Source organism: Thunnus thynnus, chromosome 13, assembly GCF_963924715.1.
Source record: "Thunnus thynnus chromosome 13, fThuThy2.1, whole genome shotgun sequence".
In the NCBI taxonomy this organism is placed as follows: Eukaryota; Metazoa; Chordata; class Actinopteri; order Scombriformes; family Scombridae; genus Thunnus; species Thunnus thynnus.
Genome location: NC_089529.1, coordinates 26,484,136 through 26,512,053, shown reverse-complemented (window position 1 = coordinate 26,512,053; position 27,918 = coordinate 26,484,136). Strand labels below are relative to the sequence as shown.

At 40.3% G+C, this 27,918-nt stretch overlaps 1 protein-coding gene across 2 annotated transcripts; it reads right to left on the bottom strand.

Annotated features, from left to right (window-relative positions):
- Window positions 1-907: 907 nt before the first annotated feature.
- dtx2 (deltex 2, E3 ubiquitin ligase) lies at window positions 908-20,692 on the bottom strand. 2 transcript variants are annotated; one of them, XM_067608846.1, is made up of 9 exons: window positions 20,071-20,692; window positions 18,781-19,369; window positions 17,580-17,638; window positions 13,156-13,416; window positions 11,251-11,318; window positions 10,830-10,997; window positions 9,824-9,985; window positions 6,041-6,130; window positions 908-3,091 (listed from the first exon to the last, which is right to left on the bottom strand). In XM_067608846.1, the coding sequence occupies exons 1-9, from the start codon at window positions 20,378-20,380 to the stop codon at window positions 2,828-2,830; spliced, it is 1,971 nt and encodes a 656-aa protein (XP_067464947.1). In that variant the 5' UTR covers window positions 20,381-20,692; the 3' UTR covers window positions 908-2,827. The 2 variants fall into 2 exon arrangements, with proteins under 2 accessions (XP_067464947.1, XP_067464948.1); XM_067608847.1 differs by lacking the exon at window positions 13,156-13,416 and having other exon boundaries at window positions 20,071-20,690.
- Window positions 20,693-27,918: the final 7,226 nt, after the last annotated feature.

Sequence of the window (27,918 nt, the reverse complement as noted above, 5' to 3'; positions counted from 1 at the left end):
CCTCGGACAGTGTTTCCCTGTTGAGCTGTGGTGGAAGAACAGTAACAAAAAGAGGAACTTTGGCACTAAAAAGACGTACAGTTGAAAGATATCTACTTGATTTGACTCATCTGGACGCTGAAGCTTCAATATTAGCTTCAGATAAACTTTTAAATACATTTTTGCACAGGAGGACTGTGGATTTTGCCTCCCATCACTTACATTGTAAGTGCATTATGAAGGGATCTTCTAATGGTCAGTATGAACAGCAAGAAAAACATGTTTTAATGTCGATTTGGGCTCCTGGCTGTTGTTTTAGGACAGACATGAAAAATTGTTAACCGATGATATTCAATTCACTGTCATATAGAACAAAGGAAAACAGAAAATCCATTTGAGAAGCTGGAGCCAGAAAACGAGTATTGTTGCTTGAAAAATGACTTAACAATTATTCAATGATCAATCGTTGCAGCTCTAAATACATGATAGTCTTCAATTTCTGCTTCACCTTGTTTGGAGGTCAGGAATTGATAAGGTGCCTCTCACCGACACGATGGTTCATTAGTAACGCTGCAGTCAGCCATCGACTGAGAGCCAAGAGGCCTAATGATCACACAGAAAGGTCATACGACAGTCAAATACTATGAGGTGATTTAAGACGACCAGGAGCACGCTGGGATTTAAACATTACGATATTATCTTTGAATATTCAAGGATCACATGAGGGAATGAACTCCGTGATCAGCAGACTGAAACATCGCTGGAGCGTTCTTGGGTTAATTAGCACCTCAGCAAATGGTAAAAATGGTAAACTAATAACTCATATTTTTTACAACCACCTTCCGCAGCTGGTGGAAAACTTGAAATATTAATATATGTGAGGTCAATTTTCACTCAGACAAGTCTGAAGTCACAGATGGATCCAAGATTCATTTTACATTAGTTCTTTATTGCAGACTTTTTTTTTTTTTCTTTTCAGTTTTGCTCGTATACATGTCAAGACTCAGTTCGGCAACTGTGCTGCAGTACTGTGAGCAGAATAATGCATGTGAATACAGGAGGTGAGTTCGCAGCCAACGGGAACATTAACATGCTCGCCGCAGCTTCACGTGTCTTGTTTAATCAAGACGAGTTGGATGACCTTGATTGTCACAATGTAGAATTTTCTTAACCAGAGCTTTTTTTTTTTTTTTTTTTTCTTCTTTTCGTTTATTTTATATCCGGCAGTTCGTCCCATCTGTGCGGACAAAAGGATTGAGGTCGTCAAGCTATATACGATTTGTTCCTTCTCACGTACACAAACTGTAACGTATTAAATGTCAGAGACGACGCCTACAGAAGGCCCCGAGGCATAAAACAAAACATTAAAAAAAATAATAATAATCACCATGTGAGTGCATTAGACATCTGCTTATCAAATCAGGTTAAAATATAACAATAGATGGTCAAATTAGAAGTAGTGTTAAATGTTAAAAAATACACAACTTTATTCTCCTCGACTGGCATTTGTGGACAAAACCTGTTTCATTTTTTTTTAAACATCATTTTTGTTTCATTCATGTTTTTTTATTTTTTTTTATTTACAACAGTAAAGTTTTGCCTCTTCTCATCAAAAAGGGCTAATATCACTTTGCTACTAGAAGTTTCAGTGTGTCTTTGTGCTAAACACAAACATTTTTCAGCAGAAACACTTTAATTGCATAACTTCCCAATTTGAAAACAAGTAAACTGCCCTTTACCGGAAATCACACATCATGTCAGCTAAATGCACCGTCAGAACTAAAGTGCTTCATGAGATTTTCATCCCCCAGTGAAAGCTGCCATTCTCATGGTAACTGGACAAGAGGATACGGATGAGTCTCTTGATGAAAAAACTGAAAAAAAAACAAACAAACAAAACAAAAACACAGTCTCCAGTTTGTGGAGGTTTGATAAAAGAGGCTTCAGCTGTTTTCTCATATGAACTCCGGACAACGTCTGGAGGATCGGGTCTGGACGTTGTCCGGAGTTGCCCTTTTCACACATGCAGCACACGAAACAGGAGATTTTCCGTGTCAGACGTGTTCTCACCTACTGGAAATACTCCAGTTTGGTTTTAGGCGAGGGGTGGTGGCAGGGTAAAGCGTGCAGGGGGCAGGACCTAACACAAAAAGTACGCACGGTCACATAGCCGGTTCGTAATTTGGTCATAAACAACCGAGTCTCTTGTCTTTCACTGACGATTTCGACGGCCCCAAATCACGTCGACTCTCCAGTTCGACATTTTACGACATTACGTCTTTGTGTAAATGACCCTTTTTCTTCACCCTCGGATGTTTGTATTGTTCCGGTTTCGTGCCAGTCACATGATACAAACATCATCAACACACCCGCTCGCTCACTGTGAATTCTCTGGAAATATTACCTGCTGTATTCACATATGGGCTCAATCAGACATTACACAGACTTTGTACTAGGGAGCTGGCAGGGTAAAGTCCGTTTAATGTCCGGTCTGACTGATTCAGACATTTGTGTTCACACGTACAGCTCCTCCGTGTGATGTCCGGATAACTTCTGGGTTGCAGTGCATGTGTGAAAGGGGCTTTAGAGTAACAGGAGCCACATTTTCCTCTTGGTTCAGTTTCCTGGAAGAACGTGATGAACAGGAATGTAGAGGAACCCTTCCAGAGAAACCTTTTACTCAGCTCACTTCTCCCCTTCGCTCACTCATTGAGATTTAGGCGGATGCTGACATGAACTTAATAACAGACGGAGGTTGCAGGAAGTCCAGCTGGCAAAGAGGTGGATGTAGACGGGTTAAGTCGGTGATCAGCAGTGAGTGGGAGTGTGTGAAGCTCAGAGCTGTGACCTAACTGCTGCTGCTACTGCCGCCGACACCACTGCCACCTGGGGGTTTGAGGCAGTCCTCTGTCACACCCTGAGAGGCTAGCTCAGACAGAACATTGTCCAAATAGTTGGGGTCGGGGTAGCCGTGGCCCGACAGGTTGGACATCATCTCGGTTTTGTGGTGGATCCCGTTCCACACCACTGTGTCGGGCTCTCCGGTGGTGCTGGACGTTCCAACGGTGAAGATGAGGCGGCGCATCCACGCCACCTTCAGCAGCTCCAGCACCTTTCCAACACAGAGACAAGCAGCAGATGTTACTGAGCTCTACTCAAAAACCCACAAAGTTTGGTCACACCTTCCTATTCACTTGAAGGAGAAAGTGTGTCCAAACGTTTGACTGGTGTTGTATATATTTCAAAGCTGAAACAACTGACAGAAAATTAAAAGGTTACTGTTTTGATCATCTTATAATCATTGAAGTCCTCTTTTCTAGCAAAAACATTCTCTGGCTCCAGCTTCTCACTTGTGAAGATTTGCTGCTTTTCTTTGTCTTACATGACAGTAAACTGTCAGTAAATGACAAAACAAGCAATTTGAAGATGTTTTCTTGGGCTTTTAGACAGCTCTTCATTCATTTGAATGGATCCAGTGCTTTGACACAGTGAGGTTACCGTGGCGGAAAGCTCCAGCGAAACAACACAGCGTTGTCTAGCAACAAAGGTTCAACTTTTGCTGCAACGCAATGTCATCCAGCAAGACGCCGCAGCGGCAAATCACATACATGCAAGCACACATTCCTGGTGGATTACTACAGAGAAAACAGTTACCACCATGATCACTTTCCAGAGTTGTGAAATCTCGTCTGTGAGCGTCTGATAAGCCTTAAACGCATTAATCTGTAGCTCCAACTGGACTTCCTGGATCATATTTCATTGTCTCACCAGTACTTTAACAACACACTCCCAACACTAACTGCTTTATGACGTTTTACAGACCAAACAAATTGTAGGAGCTATTTATTAGTTTGTTTTATTTTAGAGTTGCAACTAAGGATTATTTGAATTATTCGTTATCATTTTAAATTATTTTCTTGATTAATCAATCAGTTGTTTGGTCCATAAAATGTTAAAAAATGGTGAAAAATGTTTCCTAAAGCCCAAGCCGACGTCCTCAAATGTCTTGTTTTGTCCCATCCAACAGTCCACAACCCAACAGATACTTAGTCGACTGTCATAGAGGACTAAAGAAACCAGAAAATATTCATATTTGTTGGAATCTGAGATTTTTTTTTCTTTAAAAAAAAAATGACTGAAGACAATCAATCGATTATCAAAATCGTTGCCAGTTAATTTTCTGTCAGATTATTTATTTATTTTGAGTATCTAATTATTCCAGACATTTCCTCAATTTAGAGTAGACGTATTTAGTATTTTATTTTGTTATTTATTGATTTAGTTCATTCAGTTTTGTTTTTGTAAGAAAAGGAAGGCATTTAAAGCACCTCAGGGTTTATATACTGCAAGTAGGGAGGTTTTTGGGTTTTTTTTTTTAGATATATTCTTCTTAAGTAAATTAACAAAAAAAAATGCAAAGACTTAAAAAGAAAATCTGTGTTCACTACATCCCTATGGTGCATCAGCGGCTGTTTTCCAGTTTGATGTCTATCATGGACAAATAGCTACTACACAAATAATTAATTGAGAAACTAATAGTCTGAATAATTGATAATGAAAGCAACTGTTGGTGCTTTGTGTTCACATCAGCTACATACCTCTTTAACAATAACATGAGACAACATATATAACATGGTTTGTCATTGCTGTGAGTATACAATCTTTGTATGCAACGTCATGATGAAAAAGAAACTTGAAGACATTGGTTTTGACTTCTCAACTACTGCTCAGTCCAGCTCAACTGACTGTGTTGTCAGCAGGAAGCATTAAGTGCTGGCAGCTGTCATTAGAAGCCGGGTACACATCTAACAGTCTACAGACAAACCAATTTAGCTAAAATAGGATTATGTAACTGCAGTTAATCACGACAGATAGGCAGCCTGACTCATGGAAATGAACGGTGTTCTGATTTTAACAAATAAAAAGCTCCTACTCTTTACTGAACTGTCACCTTTGTATAGAAACGTTGGATCAGGCTGTGTGTCCGATATGGGATATTTCCATTATCTCAATCCGTGCTGTGACAGAGAGAACATCACACCGGGGACTCTGATGATGGAAAACAGTCTGAGGCGCAGATAAACTACAACTGGAAGAATTTAATCCAATTTTCCATTAGTGTATTACATCAGAGATTATTTAGGGGAGCTAAAGTGTACAGCTGCATTTACCAACCAGCAGTAAATTAGCTACTAATTCACCATGGAAACAACAGAACTTTATAATCAACACAAAATGTTCTTAATTTAATCACGGTGACACACTACAATCCTGAAAGAGCATTATGTAGAGTCTTGTATACAAGGCGCTGAGCTTTACAGCATGTGTCTGATGTGTCTATTTCTTCTTACCTCTGTGGAGGGAATCATGTGACTGATTGTTTTTCACCTGTGGGAGGGTGTAAATCCCATGTATCCCAAAATACTAGAGGTGTGTGTCTCCCCCTCTCAGATGATTCAACATGTATCTAGATACTGATGCTGCTGACTGTGTGTTGTCTACCTCAATGTCTCAGTCAGCATCATCCAAGTGGCAGCTATCGCAGCGCTGGTTAAGTACCTTAAAGTGCAGTACCACCAACGGCCACTAAATGCTGGCTCCAATTGACTCCCATTCAAAAAGTGTCAACTTCTCTCTAGAAATAGCAAGTCAATCATTTTCTTCAACAAGTCATTATGGTCTATAGCTAAATTCAGGCCCTCTAATAAGTGTGCGGGCAGTCATTTTGGAAATAATTGCTGCGTTAATAAGATTAAAAGACTTATAATAGCTTTGATGTCTGCCATGTGGGCTTTGATTGATTGCAAATGTAAACGTCAGTCAGCGGTGAACACGTTAGTAACCGATATTTCTTTCAGTGCAGCAACGTGGTGGATGGTTTGAAGCAGATGTGTGATTGAGGAAAAATGAGGCAGCAGGAGCACAATTTTTTCTGAATTTTGCGCACCAGCCATTAATAGACTGTGGAATTGGTAATCTGGTAAATTCTGTATATGTGTGATAGGTTCATACTGTACACAAGATTCAGGTCTTGCTGTGAGATGTAAAAATGCTTTTTTACCTTCCTGCCCTTGTCGTTGTCTGGTAGAAAACAGAAGCGAGGGAAGCCTCTACAGGTGTACGGCTGTCCGGGATTGGGATGCTCCGAGCCCTGGTGTAGGAGGACACAAAATGATTAATGGAAAGATATAAACTTTAATATTAGAGTACAATTGGAAAAGTAAAATAATCTAATAATGGTGCTTTAGTAGATTATTAACAGTAGAGAAAAAGCTCAATACAAATCTGATTCTGTAACTCTGCTGCAGTTTATCCTCGTGGTCGCAGCAAGACACAGAAAGACATTAGGGTTTTCCCAAGACAATGTAAGTTAGGAGTGTGTCCCAACTGCAGTTTTTCCTCAGGTCACTTTCTTATGTTTAACTTCCCTCTTTAAACCCTGTGTTTTAAATGTACCGTACTGACCCGAATATAAAACAACCCTGTTTTTGAAACTTTTTAAAGATACAAAACTACTTTCAGACGAGTCCTGTCGGGAAAGTTTACCCAGGATATTAACAGAGAGTTACACTTGAAGCCTTTTCTCTTGTAGAAATGAAATATGAAATACTTCCTTGAAGTGTAACATAAATCTACTTATTTGTGTGGCTTGTCTGTCAGTCACACGTGGTCAGAATAATTTCCTCTTTTTCAGAGTGCTGTACAATAAAATAACATAACATGGTAGAACAGCAAAAAAGCAGTAGAGATAACATAATACTATCCCATAAACATACACCAATAAATAAGTAAAGGAACAGCTGGAAAACACAGAAGAGTAAAAAAGTGAAACATAAAACCTTAAAGATGGTCAAAGGCCTGAGAAAACATGTGTCTTAAGTTTAGCCTTTAAAGTGTCTACAGAGGGGGAACGCTTAATTGAAAATGAAGAACTGATCCAAAGCTTTGGGGGGCAGCTACGGCGGATGCACGCTCGCCCTTAGCCTCGATCAAGAGACAGCCAGGAGTATTTGGTCTGAGGATTTGAGATATCTGGGGTTGGAAAGGGGGCAGAGGAGCTCAGAGATGTACTGGGGCGCCAGGCTGTGTAAAGCTTTAAAAACAAATAATAGAGCCTTAAACTCAGTCCTATAGTTGACCGGTAGCCAATGCAGGGACGACAATACAGGTGTGATGCTGTCTCTTTCCCTGGTACCAGTTAGTAGTCTAGTAGCATCATTCTGCACCAGCTGCAAGCGAGACAAGGATGACTGGCTAATTCCCAAATAAAGAGCATTGCAGTAACCCAGCCAACAGGAAACAACAGCATTTGTGACAATCTTCAGGTCATTAAATGAGAGGAACAGCTTGAGTTTGGTGATATTTCTTAGCTGAAAAAAACAACCTTTCACAACAGTGTTAATTTGTTTGTCAAATGTTAAAGCTGGATTGAAGATGACATGAAGATTTCTGGCATGAGCATGAAGGTTAGACACCAGGGGCCCTAAGTGACTAGCTATACCCCCAATGGAGTTGAAGGGACCAAATAAGACCACTTCGGTCTTACTATTATCTTTAATGCTCCCATTCACAACATTTTTTGACACCAGTAATTCTTGGCAGCTTGTCAGATGATTTGGTATCCAGTCTGTTTCTACAAACATTGAGAGACGCTTTAAAGTTCCTTTTCATCAGGAGTTTATTTCCTTCGTGGCAGAAAACCTGTACATGAGTCATCAGAAACTCCTTTAGGTGACTGACTTAAAGATGCTTACCTTCTCTTTCTTTTCTTCTTTTTTTTTTTGTGTTTATGATTTGAGTTGGGCAAGGTTGGGTCATGGGCAGGTTTTGTGTGTAGTGTTGTTATAATTTTTGTGGCTTTTGTAATTTCTGTCCTGTTGTACCAAAGTTAAATAAATAAAAAAATAAAGTTAAAAAAGAAGACTATACACTTACCTGCAGCCTAGCAACATCAAAGTTGCAAACAACCCATGATGCAACACTCTGTAGGAGCTGATGTTACATCGGTACTTTCTCCAGTCAAAAAGAAAATCTGATGATGTGAATATGTTGTCAATAGTTTTGTCCTCTATTATATGACCCCCACTTTTTCAAACACAATTTCTAGAAAAAAATATAGTCTTGTATTCAGGCCAATACTGTAGTTGGTTTGACAGACTACATTTCAATGATATAAACTGAGTCATACTGCTCCTAGTAGAGTCAAGAACCGCTGCAGCTTTCCGCTTGTAGATTAGACAGGTGGAAGTCACATCAAACTCAACGAAAACATAACTAATTGTCTGTAGAGGAAAGCCCCCCCATGTTTTGATTGCAAAGACTCAAGCAACAGGAGCAGCTCTTTCTTGAACCCCCCAGGGATGCTGACCAACACCACATCAGTGAGATTTCCAAACTTCTCACTCACCAGACTATCTACCCAACATCCTGCACCCAGCAGGGATCCTCCCCTCTTCCTAGAAACGTCTTTGTTGTCCCTCATAGCAGGGTTGTATCAGTCTGATCTCCGGCTGTGATTGGCCACCACAGCATGACATCAGGTTGCGTTTCTCCAAAAGCTGATTTTTGGTTCAACTTTCTCGCCGCAGGCTGCTGCGGCACCTCTGCAGCCCCCGACCCTGCAGCCTAAACGCACTACCCCCATTAAAATGAATGGGAGGGCTGGCGTTTTCACCACAACAGCTGATTTGATTTGAATTCAGCCTTAGGCCATGTTCAGACCAAATCCAGCGATGTGTGAAAAAAAGCAGCCCTCCCATAGGAGACATAGGGCTCAGCAAAAAAACACAGCCATCGTCTGGCAAAAAGTTGAACCAGAGTCACCTTCTGCCGGAATGCAACCCAACCCTACGATTAGACTGAAGACGCCCACGAGAAGAAGAACCTTGTTTACCATGTCCTGTAGCAATGTAGCATTCTATTGTTTACCAAGGAAGTGTGAAGATGGAGGAGAGACTCATCCCCACCGTGATGACCTTCCCAGAGCTGTACAACCCTGCCATGAGGGAGTACAAAGACGTAAATCGCCGTGCACTCCCTTGGCATTTTTCAAAACAGTTCTTCAGAAACCAATGGTGGCGTCACAGTGGCTATGTCCATATTTTTTTTTTACAGTCTATGATCATAACTCACCTTTTGGAGCCAGTCATCCACAGAGACTAGCTGGGGCCACTTTAATCTTACTGTAAGCTCTGATTTTTGGGACTCAAATAACCAACCAATGAACTGAAGATCGCTGGAACACTCCAGTGATCTAGCCACACACACACACACACACACACAAACACAGACACACTATGTAGCACATGCCTGTCTGTTTTCTTTTGTGTTCAGGAAGAGAAATTGTGGAACTGTGGGAGGATTTCAAGCTGGACACTGCAGCACACAAACACAGTGCTCTGGCTGTTCAGACTGAAGCTGCAGCAGGTGGGAGACATGTAGCTACGCCTCGGGTCTAGCTAACATTTCTTAGTAACGTTTGTGCATGTGTGTGTGTGTGTGTGTATGTCGTCAAGGAGGTTTAATCAGAACAGTGTGCTACACAAAATGTTTAATCGCTCTTCATTGTAAAGTTAAGTTTTTTTTTTTTCCATCTCTCGTCCCAAATTCGTCCTAAAATTAATTTATATCCTCCCTGATCCTATTTTTTAATTTTTTAATCAGCCTTAGGACAACAAGAGGTCCTTAAGCTCGAGCCCTGCTAGTGATTGAGACCATAAACTCATTAAGAAAATGTTAACTGAGGTACTGAGTCAAGTCAGTTTCACTTTTCAGACCCGGTACAACCCCCTCAATAATACAATTCACATACGTGACAGAGTGGTAACACAGAGCGCAGAGGTACCTGTATGCCAGGTGGTATGCTGTAGATGATCTGAATGGTGCCACAGTCTGGGTGGCCCGGCAGAGACTGGGCGACACTGTAAATTTCCATCTTGCCTTTGGGCTGAGTGCCGGTCTTCTCTCCATAGATTGTCTTACACGAGGGGCACTGCAGACTGCCATCCTGAGGAGAAAACACAACCAGAGAGCCAATTATACCGGACCGATCAATACAAACCAGGTAAGTGCTGATCAGATATTCAATGATCCACTGATGAGACTTTTGCCTTCCCTTCCTGCTCACCAAGTCACATCACATCTGATCTGATCAACCAGTACTTCATGCATGTTTGTATGTAATAAATACAAACAGAAGAGAATATTCTGGCAGCAAAAGAACCTACTGCAAATCATATATCCTTAAGTTAATATTAATTATTGTCCAAAGGTTACCATTGTGTTTTAGAAGTCTAAATGTGCTTTTCCTACCTTTTAATCAGCCAATAATTTTCAATCATTTCAGTGTGGTATGAACCTGGAGCCAGGAGACTGAAAACAGTGGTAAGCCTCTAAGCTCACTAATTAACAGGTTATATCTTGTTTGTTAAATCTGTATAAAAACTGAAAAGTAAAAACAAATTGAGGTTTTATGGGTAGTTGCATTCTGTAACTATTAATCATCGACCAACAGCAATCATCTTGTTATCGCCATGAGGTTGCTAAGTAAACAGCAACTGCTTCCCCGTTTCCAGTCTTTGTACTAAGATAAGCTAATTACCTCCTCACTGCAGCTCTATTCTAAATGCACAGACATAACAGTGGTAGTGAAAAAGTATATTTCCCAAAACGCTGGACTATCCCCTTCAGGATGACACTTGTCATAATTTATCTTTAACTTTTGTCAAACTGCTGTTGTGGAGAAGGCAGACTTTTCAGATCAATCTGTACTTATAAACCGCGTTATATCACAATGTACCTTTCACAAAATAAAAACAACAGTTGCCACTCAGTTGATGATAGCTCTGTACCTTTGTTCCGTTGTTGTACATGGCCAGCATACAGAGCATGTGCAGGGTGTGTCCGCATTTGATGAATTTCCCCACAGTGTCTGGCAGGATGCTCTGGCCTCCCTCATCTGTTGACGGCGTCTCGTAGCCGGATGGATTGGACAGTTGATCCATGCAGATAATACAGTCCTGAGAGGGACGCGGGGAAAGTGCTTAGAATCACAATTACTAAATGAAGGCCAAACAAATGAAATTTCTGTATTTATGTTGTGAATGTTACATGACATGAACCACTGTCAACCACTGCTTGGTTTATTCATCACAAAGTGGCAAAATTTTAAAGTTTGGTTTGCCGGTACAAAAGACCACAAATAAAGATTTTGTTCAATTTATATCTGTGACGTCTGGGAGCAAAAACTGAGCAAAAACCTGAAACATTTACCTCATCTGGCACTCCGGCCACTACTTCCATATAGCGCTGAATCACGTCCTCAGGTCTCTGAGCAGAGGCTGAAAGAGGGACAAAAGTAGAAAAGACAAAGTGATGAATGAGCTGAAACAAACAAAAAAAAAGCCAAAAAAATCAGATGATACTGTGGTGAGATGAGATGAAATGGGATTTTCTTCACAATATCTAGTTATTCAAAATCTAATTTTAGCCACATGAGCTGTCTTTCTTCTCTGTGTTCCTCTGCTACATATTCAAATAAAAGTGTCCATGTTGCAGCTCATCCAACCCCTTAAAATCAAGAAATAGCTTATGTAAATCATGCGAACAAATTAAGCCACAGAGACTATTTGAATTCATGATGACATAATGAACCATACAGCGTTAACGTAACTATAGCAACGGTGGTCGCTTCCTGCATACATCTACCATATTCTCTCACATACACACACACACATGTGAGTGTCAAGTCTGTTTGGGAAACAATCCTGCGAGATAACGTTCATCTTCAGGTGTCTTTTTGAGATTATTCCACAAGACAGCTCCGTTTAATTGCAGATTTTAAAAGGTTAGGAGGTTGGCTATTTTCTCCCGGCTGAGAAATAAGAAAAATATATTCACTGATCAGTTTCCAGACGAAGAACCCTTTTTGTTTGACATGTCCCATGTTGATTACAAGTGCAGGTATTTAAGTGGTAGATAATGAGAGTGAAAGAAGAGTTATTTATGGTCATGACAGTGCAAAGATGGAAGAGAATCAATCAAATAAGGAGGCAATAATGGAATGAAGCTTATTACACAGATGATGAACACAGCATTGAAAACCATTCAAACTAGCAGAGTTGTACCAAAGCACAAAATACTGTCAGTAAACAGTATCAACTTATCTATGAGCAAACCCCCTAATAATACACCGAGTTTGCCAGATGATATGGTGTGACACATACATGTACAATTTTTCCAAAGGTTGATTTAAACTGATTCAATGTTATGTGTGCTGCAGCAGCTTGTGACAATGTGACCCGCTGCAAATCAAAGATGTTTTTTCCAACAACAGCAGACAGTGAATGGTCTTCCAGATGACAATCTGTTTAAATACAGATGGGTGACAAATAAAAAGGAAAACCAAACAGTCTCCTGAACAGTTTCAAGTCTCTGAACTTGAGGGAAGAACCATTCCTCCGACAGATATTCCTCATTTGGTGTTTTGATGATGGCAGACTGCAATATCTAACATTGTACTCCAAAACTCTCCCATAGGTGTTCAACTGGGTTAAGATCTGGTGTGAAGGCCACAGCTCATTATTCTCATAATTTTAAGACTCATCAAATCATTCGGTGAGCCCCCGTGCCCTGTGTGAAGCATCTGCTTTTGTTATGTTTCCTAACTCGTTCATTTAGAATTTTCCTTTACTTTGTCACCCATCTGTACATGAACATGTAGACTTAGACTTAAACACAAATGTACACCGCTTAAGGCAGTGTCCACACAATTTCACATTTCTACAGACTCCTCTCAGAAGGTTTTAAAGAGGTGCTGCGTCTTGCATCTTTGAGAGGTGAAAAATAACTAAGGAGATGCAGGATTTGATGGTAACAACCTGAGTGAAACTGGAGGGGGAAGCAGCAGAAAGGTCACTGACAGCTTAATCAGACTTGTCACAGGCAGTCTGATTTTAAAACATGAGTTTAGGGCAAATTGGCAAGCCTGATCTCCACAGTTGCAGCAGCACTTTTTTTTTTTTAAACTAAAACCAAAGTGGAGCAGTGTGAACACGTCTTATAAACGCATGGAGACAAATGAAAGTGACTTGATGCAGGATGAAATGTTCCTCAAGCCTGTGGTGATAATAACTGGAGAAAAAGAGGTGGAGGAAGGGCTGGTGGCATGGTAGCTACCTCTCCTGTGCTGCCTCTTTGCTCTCCTAACTGAACTGCTGCTGCTGCTGCTGCTGCTGCTGCTGCTGTGGGGCTTGCTGGGCCTGCTTGCTGGGGGGAGGAGAGGAGGAGGAAGAGAGAAAGGAGCAGGCTGCTGCTGCTGCTGCTGCTGCTGCTGCTGTAGCTGCTGCTGCTGCTGTAGCTGCTGCTGCTGCTGAGGGAGGGGGGCAGTGGTGAAGTGCACGCCGAGTCCAACTGCTGACATCAAAATGGAGGCCATGCCTGGAGCGGGGTAGGGTAGGGTAGGGTGGGGTGGGGTGGGGTTGAGGCAGGGCGGGGCAGGTGAGGGTTGAGAGCAAGTGGAGATATGCAGGAGTAGAAAGGAACAAATCAAAGGTATGAGAAATGTAGCGGCAACTGATGCTTCCACTACGACCCTCTTTCAGACCCACATACACAAAACATTGGAGTCCGACAGCATCAGAAGTTTTAAATTACAACCAAACTGATCATGTTTAACATGTGGCCCTGGTTTATGTCTCGACTATGAACCAGAGTTCTTCTGTCCCTTTTTTAAATTAATTTAATAAAGGATAAGGCCGGCAATTTTCTATATTTTTCTTACTGTCAACCAATCTCATGTGCAGAACCAAACCAACAATGAATTGATCCCACTTAGAAGTATTGTGTCTGTATCCAAAGCCTGATATATCTCATTCCTGTCTGCCATAGACCTCCATTGTTGTCCAAAAACTATTAAGAAACACAAGTGAGCCACACCGCTGCACTGGGTGACATGTTCCTTCACCACGAAGAGTTTGGTCATGTCAGTTTGTTTAGAAACGCATGGATTACATTGTTAGATTACGCTTCTTTTTACTCGTGAAGCTTTTATTGCACTTACAGTAAAGTAACAAGTATAGTTTTCTGTCTCTGCGCTGCACACACACGGAGGACTCAGCCCCGACCACACTGAGAGAGATCAGAGAAGAGGAGAGAAGCAGCGAGAAGCTGACCATAAATGACAGCAAAACGCAGTAGAGACTGTTTTTATTTATGTTCTTTACCAAATTTATGTGCACTTGTTTAATTTTAGTTTAGTGTGAGAGTCTCTGCTGCGTTTTGCTGTCATTTATGGTCATGTTACTCTCCTCTGCTCTCTACGCTTCACCGTGGGCGGGGCTGAACCCTCCGTGTGTGTGTGTGCTGCACACACAGGAGAGACAGTGAACCAGGTGAAATACTTGATTTGACGACGACTACACTCATTACGTTACTGTAAGTGCAATAAACGCTTCGCAAGTAAAAAGCCAAGAAGAGTAGTTTAATCCGTGCAAAAGATGGACCAGCTATTTATTCATTTCATTAAAATGTACATTGGGATAAGAGGTATCATTATCAGGATGAGATCACCCAGCCCTGTCAGACTTTGGATACACAAACAATACTTGTAGATCATTGTTGACATTATTGGTTTGGCTCTGCACATGAGATCTGTTGACAACTAGAAAAATATAGAAAATCATAACCAGGACCTAAATCTCACAAGCTAAGTGCGAACCACTAGAAATCTCTGGAGTCTGGAAAAGATCCACTGAGAACTGATGGCGCCCAGAAGCTGAAAGTTAATCAGCAAACTATGGGGAATGGTTTTTATGATGACAACAACAATCCTTACAAACAGCTCGGAAATGCTGATTAGACACTGCGGATGTAAGATTAAGCATCATTTATGTAAAGCAACACTATGTCTGTACATCTGAAATAACAGCACATTCACTCTGTTACAAATATAAAAACAGCCTCTTGCTTACTTCAACACACTCGAGGGGTTTTGCAGCTACAGCGTTACTTGGTCTTGCATGACAAGTAGCCCGTGGTGGCTAATGTTAGCTGATAAAAAAAACTACACATATTTTCCAGTTTGAAAATAGGAAGAAAAACCAAAGAGCCCAGCAAGTGACACAACCATTTAAACAGATACACCTCTGAAACGCTGATCCAGTCACCTACAATTAATGTTGGTTTACATCCATTTATGACAACGTTGACTCAAGCTAATGCAAACTGAGCTACGAGAAGTGAAATTTGTGTTTTTTTATATGTATATTCTACCTCCTACAGCAACGGAGGCAATAGTATTTACTGTGCAGGTAAAAAAGGTTTAAAGTGCCGATTACCATAAATGTTCATTAATGACTAATGATCATTAAAGCCGTGCATTTGCACAAGACACCACATGAGTGACCTTCTATTTGAGTCACCCAAAGTAACGGCAGAGTGCTTTCATTAATGAGGTTCTGGTCCACTAGCTTCCTGCAAGCTGATTGTATTGATTCATGCAGCTTATCACAGCCAAGAAACACTTATAATTAGAGTTATAATTTTAGAAGAGTGCAGCGGGAAAAAACAACAGAGTGAGGACTCACCTTGCATGTCAATTTAACCATTTTATGACAATTACAACTTGCCTGCCAGCTATATTTCAGCCTGCTCACACACACATATATATATATATATATATATATATATATATATATATATATATATATATATATATATATATATATATATATATATACACACATACACATACACATACACATATATATATGTATATATATGTATATGTGTTACACTCAATTACACAATCGCAGGAGACATTAAAGCACAAAAAAGGGCACCATGTGTCATTACATGGTGTTAATAAATGACAAGTATGAAACTCTGAGAGACAACTGTGATGGCCTTGTATGCATGGAATTTCAAACATAAGATGCCTCAAAATTATAAAACTGAAATCCAAACACCTGCTGTGTAGAAGTCACTTCACTCAAATCCTGTTGGCACAAATCTTTTCACTCTTGAATGAATCTTTTTTTTTTTTTAATCCCTTTTTTTGCTGTCATTCCTTCAAGCCGCTTGTCATCTTGAGCTTATATAATATTCTCAGGTATGCCATCAGCAAAATAACTAAAATAAATATATAAAAATGAACTACTAATATTCATCTTATAAAATATGTATAATTGGAAATCCTGTGTGTTTTTGTTCTTCAAATAGCTCATATCATATTAGCACATAATGGATAAATTATCCTGAATTAAACTGAACTTTTCGTCAGACCTGACTGACATTTTAATATAATTGAATTAGAAAAAACTGATTTTGCATAATATCGACACTAGTTAGCTGGGTGCAATGAACATACAATTATAAATTATTATATATATATATAATTATAAATACAGATTTTTTTCTTTCAAGACCAATTTGATTTTGTGTTCTGTCTTTATTGAGAAGAATTTCAGTATCTTTGAGAAGGTTCAAGCAAGTGTGTGTGCTTACAACAACACAATTAGAAGAAGGCCTTATGAAAGTAACATAGTATAAGTCTACTATATGGCACATCATGCAAGAAAATAGTGAGAAGAGGAAAAATGCCATAATACACACTGATTTTGATGCATTTGTCAGGAATCTTGAATTTGGAAATCCAGTTTGAGACCCTTTGCAAAAGAAGGTAATCCCGACATGTTTGTGAATGTAAGTGAAACATTCATCACACAATAAAACATGTGAAACATTCAACTTCCTGTGAGTCAGGACGAGAAGTGCTGCTGTTGGTGCAACTGGTTGTTGGTGGCTCCTATTTTACCACAATAGAAAATACAGTAATGTTAGTGACAATACTAATTAACGATTTATCAAGATTTTTACTGCTTAATCATTTATTTTATCTTTCACATTAGAATTGAATTTCAGAAACACTAATTATTTGAATTATGTATTCCACTTCTAAAGATGTATTGTGTTAGTTATGTAAGTAGTAGTACTCTCATCTATTATGATGTTTAGCCTTGAGCCATCAGATAAAAACCAGTGTCGGGTGGAGCTGTGGGACAAGAAGGATGAATTACTGAAGGCACAGCTGTCTTATAGCGTCAAGACTGAAACTGAAGTTAACCGTCCTTTTGCTTCCAAGGGCCAAATGCTTTGCACAAAATGAGGAAGCTTGTGCAAGCTCTCAATAAGAACCAGCATACGTGGAGGCTGTTTTCATGTATACTGCTCTAACAAACTGGATAATATCACTTTTGTTTCGCTTTGAATGGAAGTCTCTTTGTGACAGTTTAAACAATAAAAGGGACATTTATTCCACCACTCTTTTTGTTTGTACACTTTTCAACTTTGCGTAACATTCTGGGTGTGTTCACTTTTATTTTTAAACCGTCTCCTTCCTGCTTTTTTTGACATTATTATTCCTAAACAGACTGACACTCACAAGACCAATGCATAGGAGTGGCACATAAACTGCTATTATATTTAAAAATAAAAAAAAAAAAAAAAGACACTGACTAAAACCTGCAGCTAACTCCAAAGTGTGGTGCATAACAGAGTGAGCAGAGGTAAGAGTCAGGATGGATGGTTAGTGACCCGTTTACCTGCCAGGGCAGAGCTCACGCTGGTGGATCCATTCAGCTGCACAGAGATGGAAGGAACACTACAGGACAGGAAACAAGGACAGAGACATCCAGTCAGCAAAAACAGCAACAATGAACCGAGCAGGATGAACAAAACACATTGACTATTTCCAATCCACTTCAGAGAACGACAGTATTTAAGTGTGGGGGAAATTAGGAGTAGCTTTGGCACCAGATCAAGACAAGAAAATAAAACCTGCTTGTAAATTAACCGCAAAGGTTTATTTAATTTTCCTTAAGTAGCTGGAAAAAAAAAACGACCGTCTAAAGATTGGCTGACAGTTGAATGACTAAGAGGGCCTGAGATTGATTAACAAAAACTCAACATTGACTGTATGTGCATTGTGCAACAAGGGAGCGTGACTCAACAGCTGATATATTGATGAATATGTGCTTAACAAATTTGTTCACTGTGAAAAACAGCCCTCCAGAAAAAACACAAACAACTGTCAGTATACTGAAGAAAATGTTTCATTATTAAACCGTAAGCATACCTTCACTGATTATGACTGGGTCATAAAAATAAAAATAAAAAATGCTAAATAGGCGGAACTCTATTACGCTGTAAGACAACATAACGTGGTTATCTATTCTTAATAGCGGCAGCTTCCAGAGTAATCATTGAGAGGTGTGAGCAATCACTGCAAAAACGAGGAGGATGAGTTCATAACACAGACCTGAGTGTGTACTGTGCAAAAGAGCATCCAGCATTTTGCTACACTATTATTAATTTCCAGTGGCTGAGTATGAACGAAATGAAACTTAATGCGAAAGAAAAATGGAGCCAAGAGGAAAAAGTCAGTGACCTGCATATTCATTATACCATTTAAGTAAGCAATGCGTCTGTGCGAGTCATTTTCTGTGCCATTAGGAACAGAGAAGAAGGAAGCCTGGAGATGACACAGACGAGAGTCACAGGGACTGAGCCAAAACAAACATACTACAACAGGGCTGGGGCTACAGACATTTTTTTTTTTCTCATTCCTGTTTTACTGGATAGGTCAAAGTGGAGAAAGACAGGAAAAACAAGTAGAAGGGGAGGGAAGGGTAGAGAGGGGTGTCAGACATGCAGACGGCTAACTGAGCCAGCAACACCTTACTGCTGCTGTTTTACACGTCTGCATTAAACAGCAAACAAAAATCACAAATGTTAGATACTAACCTTAAACCATTGGCACTGGTAGAGCCGGTCAGAAGTGGTGCAGACAGTTGACTACTAGAGGTGGGTGGTGGCCAAGGGCTGCCCCAGGACATGCCCCCAACAGAGAGAGGTCTCCTGGGGTACGGCGAGTACACAGAAGTAGGGTGAGCGGCTGCAGCCCTCCCTGTCCCTTGAAGGCTGGGCCGGTTCAGACTGCCTGACGAAAAGGAATGTCGTGAACGGCTGGGCATAGGCCCTGTGCTGCTGTGGCTCAAACACTGCTGGCAGGAGCAGGCTGGGCCCGAGGGGATGGCCGGGGGGCCGAAGGAAGCGAGCGGGTAGGGTAGGTTACACTGCCGTCGCACCTGCCGCCTGAAGCCAGAGGATTTGTTCACTTGGGCGAGAGATGTGAGATCCACTATGTAATTGTATCCGTGAGGGCCCAGGTCTGCCGTGCCTTGTCGGGCCTGGTAGCTGTGCTCCAAAAGGATAGAGGTTCGAGTTTCATATGGAGTCCATCCGCCTTCATCGTTGGCCCATTCCCAGTAAACACCACTACCAAGGCCTGAGGACTGGGCGAACAGGGACCGACGTACTGACCGTGTCTTTCCTGAAAATTAAAAAATATATATTGTCAATAAATAAAATAAATTAAAGCTGCATTATGTAAACCTTATAAGTGAAAACAAACACACAGTTTCAGCCAGAACAAGTCTAACAGTTGGGAACCTATCTTTATAGATGACAAGCATGTAAACAACATAATCCTTGCCTTGGTGGAAGCTTATCCTTCATGGCAGTCACTTCAGTTATTTGGGTAATGCTGCTGTATTATGGTCTTATTTGAAAAGCACTTCTTAAACATTGTTTGGCAACAGCTACACACTATTAGGTTTTTAGTCACTATTAATTTAAAAGCTCTGTTAACCCTCCATTCAAACTACAACGATTCAGCCAAGCACAAAGTAGCATAACAATATGCTAATGTCACAAGCGTCAACAATGTGACGACTCATAGCAGGGTTCTGTGGACAAGTCATACAACGTTAACTGATACTAACGCATTTAATTGGATTATTTTAACCTGATAACTTGATCATTCGTACCTGGCTTATCTTGTGCTGCAGGTATGTCAACACTCCGATCAAAACAACAGCGATCCGTAAACTAACGCTAAGGCTAAGCAGCTAACTTAGCGTTATCTGTTAACCGGGCCTCTCTGTTAAGGTTTCGAGGCATAACTTTAAGAAATATTACGAATGTGCATAAAGGCAGAGGTATTAAATGTCATACAGTGTTAAATAGTCTCACCTGTGTCCTGCCGAAACTGTTTCAAGCTTGGTATGTCGATGAGATAGGGCGACAGACTGGGGTCTGATTGTCCGAGGCAGATGCTCGTTGAGCCGGGTCCTCCTCCTCTATGTCCCCGCGGTGACAGGCACCGCTCGATGTAGGCGCTCACTTGGCCGCTGTAAGGCCGCCAATAGCCCAGGTCATCCTGCCATTCCCACACCGCTATCATGGGCTGAGATTGTCCAACGGATCCAGACGGCGTCGCTGACACAGAGGGCCCATTTCTTGAGCCGTTTACCCTGGCACAGGAGCCTGAGACAATCGCCATATTCACCGAGCTAGCTCAAGCTAACGCTAACAACAACTCGTTCTGGTTAGCTGGTCCAATTGATTGTAGCTACGACGAAGAAAAAGTCTGCTAGCTAGGCTAGCTTGGCTCGTTAAAAAGAAATTCCATTACACATTTGTTAACAAGCTTTTGAGGAAGCTGCGAAGTGAAGATTGAAGAAGTGTAGATAACCTAGATTACCATTTAAGTGCATGTTGACCAGGCAGAGGCTGGAGAGTACACGGATACGTTAACGTTAGCTTTGTGACAGCGTTGCCAGGGTGCCCTCCTCATCAACTGCTGCCTTCAAGGACGATCGGGAATATCGCAACTCAAGCTACGTTTGTGGGAGTCAACCAAAGTGGGAACTTTTTAAGGCTGTTAAACATACATGCAACAAAGCTCCAGATAAACGCACATTAGAGCTACGAGATCTTAGTTTTCAGACTTAAGGCAGTTATATGATATTGATTTTGAATTGACATGTCTCTTTACACTGTTCTAGATTTTTTTTTTTTACCTTAACTGTGTAATGCTTTATAAGATGTATAGATACCAGTAGATACATTATGAATCCTAAAGGGAAATTAAAATGTTACAGCAGCCAACAATGTGGTAATAAACAATGAGGAAAAAAGGTAAAAGAAACAAATGTAATTAAAGGTTAAATTATATACATTTACTAAATAGACTAACTCAAATATAAAAATAAACAAATAAATAGAACAGAAAGAATAGAATGGTCAAGTGGATATTGCTACAGTGGTAAGGTGCATAATTGTCCATGGATGTCAGAATGAGTGGACTAAATATTGATACCTGAATAATCTATACAATGTATATACATATGTTATCAGCATATACAGACAGTGCCCCAAAGATTATCAAAATATGAATCTGAAATACAACAGATGTGATGGACAATTTAATAAACTAAAATAAAAGTCTGTCTTCACTGTCAGAGATGTTCCCTCCCCAGAGGAGAGTCATTGCACAAACTATACTACTCATCAGACAACCCACCTACGTAAGTATGGGGTGTGTGTGTTTGTGACAGAGAGAGAGAGAGAGAGAGAGAGAGAGAGACAGAGAGAGAGAGAGAGAGAGAGAGAGAGAGAGAGAGTGAGAGAGTGAAGACTCCTAAAATACATTCTACAATTTGGATACTTTTCAGTAAAATGAACTATAATAAAATGAAACGCTATTTTTTCTTTGTAACTATTGGAGCCCTCAAGGATCTAGGATTATAGTCCTAGTCAATAACACACAATTACATATCATCTGCAGTGTTGAGAGACACTGACTTGTTGTACCTGTGGCAGTGAAAGGTGGTGTTTTATTAAAGGAGATGAGGGTGAGTGATTCCTTGTGACAACCCCAACCAATTATACATCTGCATTCAGCCAAAATAGTTTAAATGAAACAACCCCAAAAAAGATAATGATATTGTTTTACTACTGCTTTTTTGCCCAAAAGCTTTGAGTGCACAACACCGCCCCATGCTAAAGTAGTAGCTTACAATGAGCACCTGAAGGTTGCATTCTTCTTCTCTTGAGAAGATGTCTTCGTTGTGGTTGTGTGGTCTAGATGGTTACCCTAGATTTGTGAAATTCCTGCAACAATTGTATGCATTGTCTCTCCATTATGTTTTTAGGTTTAGGTGCAAAAAACACTCGGTCAGGGTTTGGGGAAGATCATGGTTTGGTTAAAATTTGTATTAAAATCACTCTTGTGAGATCTGGGGTTATCTCTGCTTCTTTATTTGAAGGAGACTGGATCCCTCCCAACAGTACTGCAGCCCTAAACTGGAGCTGAATAGGTATGACACTATTAATTAATGGTCCCTCTAAAATGTGACAACATCCTCCTAAAACTGCCAGTTGATTGCTTAAATAACTGTTAAAACCAATCTTCTCTTCAGCTATACAAACAAACAAACAAACAAAAAACTATACTTCAACTTAAGAAGCTGAAAGATAGAAATTACAGCATTTGTAGATTTTCTGGCCACAATTGTCAACTAAAGAAGGGGGAGAAGAATAGGCCTAATTTATACAGAGTGTGTATTAAGTTTACACAAGAGATAATAGAGCTGGACAGCTCTGACAACAGTGTCTAAATTAGTTCCCAAGTGGGATTTGAGCATTCCCTCTAACCCAAAAACAGACACATAATCAATATCTACTCCATGCCAAGTTGTCTATAATGAGTCAAATGATTAAAAATGTAAGAATATGACTATCACTTTGCAAGGTCTTCTTCTCTAAGGTGGAATATTTGAAAGTCTTGCAGGTAAAACGATGCCTGACAAATCTCCATTTGAAAAAATAGCAACTTGTCGATGGCTCTATTGGGCATGAACAAATGTGGTCTGACATCTTGAAGGGATCCTTGTCGATATTAAGTTTTAAGGTTTAGAAGATATTCCTCTCTCTCTCTTTTTTTTTTAACATTTCCAGCGTTCATTTCTTGTGTGTCACAGCCAAACAGAAGCAATTTAAATTCTTTAATGCAAAAAGGTGTTGGCAGCAGAAACATTTTGTGTGTAAAATTTGGAAGGAATTAAGCTAACCAAGCTTATTAATAACCAATTAAGTTATTTTTTGTAACCAAGATTACAAAAAATACATTTTTTTTACATACCTCCAGTAGCGACTAACCATGCAAATAGTTTTGGTTTTGTTTGCCCTGGTTGTGAAATATCTGTCTCCCAGATTTCTGCCTTAACCCCAGAACAATGGATGTGAATGGAATTATGTTTGTGGTGCTCACGGCATTTAAAAATTACATTTTTGTGATGACAAACTTCAACAGAAACAGGGTCCCTGTAATAATCACCAGACCTCTCTATCAGCGTGATGGGCTATAGGAAGCCAAAATAGTGATAAAACAGATATAATCTATGTTCATAATACTGTAAATCAGCTTAAAAAACGAAGTAAAAATGAGTCCTGGTTATGGTAGGATATGCCTTGATACATTTCATTCATGCTGTTCATTTTGACAAACTGCAGATAACAACATATTGATGCAGCACAGTGACACATTGCACATGCTGGAACACTGAATAATGATGAATAACACACATGTGGGAAAACCTGGGTATATATGATATTTGAGAAGAGGGTCAAATGACAAAGACTGTCTGCTCAAGTTGTGTGTACTTGAGTAGCTACCTTGAATGATAAAGCAGCAGATATCCTTGGTACAATCCTCAACAAAGGATGAAATATTGAATATACAGGTAAAATGGATACAGGTTTGTCTGTCTCCTGATGTGTTTTTTATGCCAACTGTGAGTTTAATTTCAAAATGGAGGTGCAGGGAAAGTTCACCTATTGGCACAGATCCATGGACATTGATCTTCGTTCCACTGAAAGCATGCTACCTCCATCACTGTCAACACCCATATGATTGGTGTGGTTCAGCAAGGAACACAGTGATGGAGGTAGTAATGTGAGGAATGTCGAGAAAAGAATTTGCTTGGAGCTCTGCCCATTTTAACACCTGCACACACCTGGCAGCTGCTGGAGTGTCAAGTTTGGAAAGCACAAAAAAAAATTGTGGTACAAACCTTCCCTCTGTCTGGAAGCAGATTTTCACTTCTATCAGACTTAGAAACAATATGTTTGAGAGAGTATGTATTGACCTAAAGGTTTGTCTGTCTTGTACAGAGCATTACACTGATGTGGGTGGGGGGTGGAGGGAACAGAGGAATGCCTGGCATGCTTCTTGGCACACTGTGGTGATATGGGAACTTATAGTTACTATGGAGAACACTCTCTCATCATTATCTTCAGAAACCTCTGTGTCATTTCTACAGCCCCCACGCAGCTGCAGAGTAGGAGAAGCTATTTAAAGTTGATGTACTTCCATGGTTTGGAAAGGCATTACACTCTCCTGGTTTAATCATCAGAACAGAGGCATTGAACAACTGCATTAGAAAATATATGATTCTTTGATTAAGAAAAAATAGTGGAAGGTAGCCTGTGGACATAAAAATGTTAGATGAGAAGTTAACTATGACTTCTAAGGTGCATTTTGTCAAGAAACATCCGATCACAGAGTTTAAAATTTGGTTATGTCCCTGCTAACAGCGGGCACTCACTTCATTTTCATATTCCGGGTCAGTTTTGGATGAATTCAGCAACTGTGGCGTCGTGTTTTGTTCACAACTGCAATGACGAAGCGTTTTGAGCATTTACAGCTTTGATTCGCACCTCCCACTGGCTTCTTCTCCATAGAAATGGCAGCTGAGTGTCATGAGTGTTGTAGTATTTAGAGGCATCCGCCACACCAAACTGTCATGATTTCTCAGAAATGAAGTTGAAATAATTAAAACTGCTAGTCAGCTGTAGGGTTGTTACATTATCCAGGAGTGTTTTGAGATGGAGTAATATTGAGAAGACATCAATAAAGAAAAATTTTGAAATGGGAATTCAGAGCAGGGAAAATACTTCTCAAACTTCACAACTCTATTAACAGGCAGTCACAATGTCGTCAGTCATTACATCATCAGTCATGATGTCATCAGTCATTAGGGTAGACCCACTCACCTCCCATGTTAAAGAGCTTAATGCGGCATCCCCCATCATTCGGATAAGTCCGCCTCTTCCTTGATTTACACAAAGAGGCTGTTCAAGTGAGATCATAGACTGTAAATAAAGATGGACATAGCGAGGTGTGACGTCACTTGTTGGTTTGGATTGGAGATGGTTTGAAGCCCAGAGTTGCTGTTTATGGTCAGTGCCATCTTTCCCATTTGAAGCCAGGACCCTCCAAATAAGGATTGCTGGGTGTTGCCTTTCACACTCTAGCAACACACCCTGCTACCTCGGACCAAAGTGAACGTAGCTCACTGGGAACACCAAGCAGTGCACATTTGGTACTACTTCAGCTGAAGTGTGCTAATAGGGCAGGTATTGTAATCAAGATTAAACTCACTGAAATATTTCATGACAGCATCATGTGAGGGTCTTGTTAGTGTAACTCTTGGACCACAAATACAGCAGAACTGCATGTCAGGAGAAAAATCACTGTCAATTCTTTGAACAGAGGCTCTGAAAGTTCGACTGTCAGTCACAACTGTCAGTCAATGCCCACACAGCATCAAATCCCTCATAAGCCTAAAAATAACATCAGTAGAGAAATAAATCTTAGTAGAGGGCCTGAATTTAGAAATTAGTAGGGGTTAGTCGTGTCTCACTATGGGGATATACTGACCCACAGACATGGGTCACCACACTATGCAGAACATTTTCAACCCAATAGAGATGGCTGGTCACCAAAGGTGGACGGTGTCCCAGTCAGGACATGGGATTGCAAAGGAGGATTGAATGACATGCGTTAATCTATTTGGCTAGACCACTAACATGGGTTTGACCCGTATGACTGGGTCTGAATATTGGAAAAAGACTCGTCCTTAGCCAACATTTCCTGAATAAAATGAGAAGAGCTGTTACAGGGCATTGAAATAACCCAATTTTCCACACCACTGTTCCAAAGCCTTTGTATCGAGACTTTGTGGTTAGAGCCTGAGCACTTTGTATGGTGTCAATGACATGAATTAACCCCATTGCATTCAAATGAGACCTTTCATGGACCAGGCTTATAAAGTGAGACGGTCTAGATTAGGATGAAATGATGAAATATCTCCTCTCAGGAAACCAGGGTCCGATGCAGCAGAAAGGACCATGGCTGGCTCCAAAGGACCAGAACAATCTCCATTATCCAATGGCTCCCTGCCCACACTGGGGCTATCAGTATCAATGAAAAGTCCTCTCCCTCACTCTTGTTGGCATGGCAGACTCAGAGGCAATGAGGTAACTGCTTGGAAAGAACTTGTGGTCGCTTGACTCCCAGCAGAGCATCCTGGTCCCTCAGAGAAAAATATGCTGGGCAGTGAGAAATACAAACCTCAGAATTTTCAAAGATGGGGTAAATTATGAGGTAAAATATTTCTCTCATGTCTATTTGTGTGGGGCACACTAAAAGGATGTTGTCTTTTCCATCCAACTAAAGGTATTCTGATGCCCCATAATAAAATCTGGAGTGCCTCCACAGCATCTAACATGCCAACCTATCAACAGTTGTTGTCAGCATCATCCATCAAGAGAAAAAATGAAATGCATCTCATCTCCTTAGCTCATGCTGGACATAATCTACTTAATGTAATCCCTGAAAAACTCCACTTGAGTTCTTGTTTGACAGACTAGCCTGTTGTAGTTATATTGGATTCTAATGGCACCCTAGATTTAAAAAAAGTGCTATAATGTGCCAAAACATGTCAAAATGTCCTCTGAAACTTCCACTATGCTGTACAGTATGTTTCAAACTCCCTTCATTTATTCACAATATGGCTAAATGCACTAGTTCTGCTTTGTATCACCATCTCTTTGAGGAGTATCTCTGCCTTGACACCAGCATCATGACATATCCTATATGAGTATTGTACACATATATTTTTTTAAGTCTGGTCACATATTCTTTTTTTTTTTCGGCATTCTGAATCCATTTCAATAAGGATATTTTTGGTGTTTTGGTTCAGTGTTTTTAGTCAGAGCCTTGTGCCTATCTGCATACAACAGGAGGTAGCTGAATGCACTTGTGGACAAAAATCAAATGTGCCAGTACTCTGTGCCAGTGAGTATCAGCCCAATTCAAGCACTGCCTGGCATAATGATAACTCTGAGAGAGCGCACCCCTTAGTGAGACACCAAAACAAATTTCTGAAAGAGGGCAGTTGGCTTTGAAGAAAACGTTCAGACATAAAGTCTCATCAACCAGGCGTGGGCATTGAAAGGCTGACAGCTTAATGGGATTGTGAAGTTTAACTATGAGATGCAGAGTGTATTTTTGGCAAAGTGATGCTTTGCTAACAAAGAATATGACACAACAATATGGCCAACACCTTGTTTACAGTTCAGTCTATCACAGCTCAATCTGTCACATGTCACAATGTGTCAGAGATGACGTGTTAGCATGGGCTACACGCATGCAATGTGAAAAGTTATGCCCGTGTAGTTTTTCAGTGACTCATGGATTTGAATTCCTCTTTGAACTGGATGACTTCTTTTTTTCTACGAACATGACAGCATACCTTAAGGAAGAAGATTACATTGTTTTGCTGGTGTCTTGTGAAAACCCTGTATCTCAGTGTTTCAGGAACCCTACCTGTAAGAAAACAACAATCATTTTAGTTTGATTACAACAGACTTGTAACATTATGGAAAAGCCTTAGAAAAGGTTTCATGAGCCCAAAAGGTAGAAGGATTTTCTCAACCCATGGATGAACATGTAATCCTTAAACTGCTCTGCAAACATGAAAATCACCAAAATTGGAGACACAGTTTCCCAAATGCAGCACTTAAACTTGCCGTACTAACTGATTTTTTGGCCAACTATGCATAGCAGGAACAAGTTGTGAACACAACATTGACATATCATCATCTTTTAAATTGATATGTCGAACTTTGTTAGTAAACAGTTGCTTATTTCCACATCCAGCAGTTAAGGAGCAACATTATCATTCATTTGGA

Coding starts and splice junctions, on each gene's coding strand:
- dtx2 (XM_067608846.1), bottom strand. CDS start 20,380: ATGGCGATTGTCTCAGGCTCCTGTGCCAGGGTAAACGGCTCAAGAAAT. Junction 17,639..18,780: donor ACCAGTGCCAATGGTTTAAG/GTTAGTATCTAA, acceptor CCTGTCCTGTAG/TGTTCCTTCCATCTCTGTGC. Junction 9,986..10,829: donor TGTACAACAACGGAACAAAG/GTACAGAGCTAT, acceptor TTTTCTCCTCAG/GATGGCAGTCTGCAGTGCCC.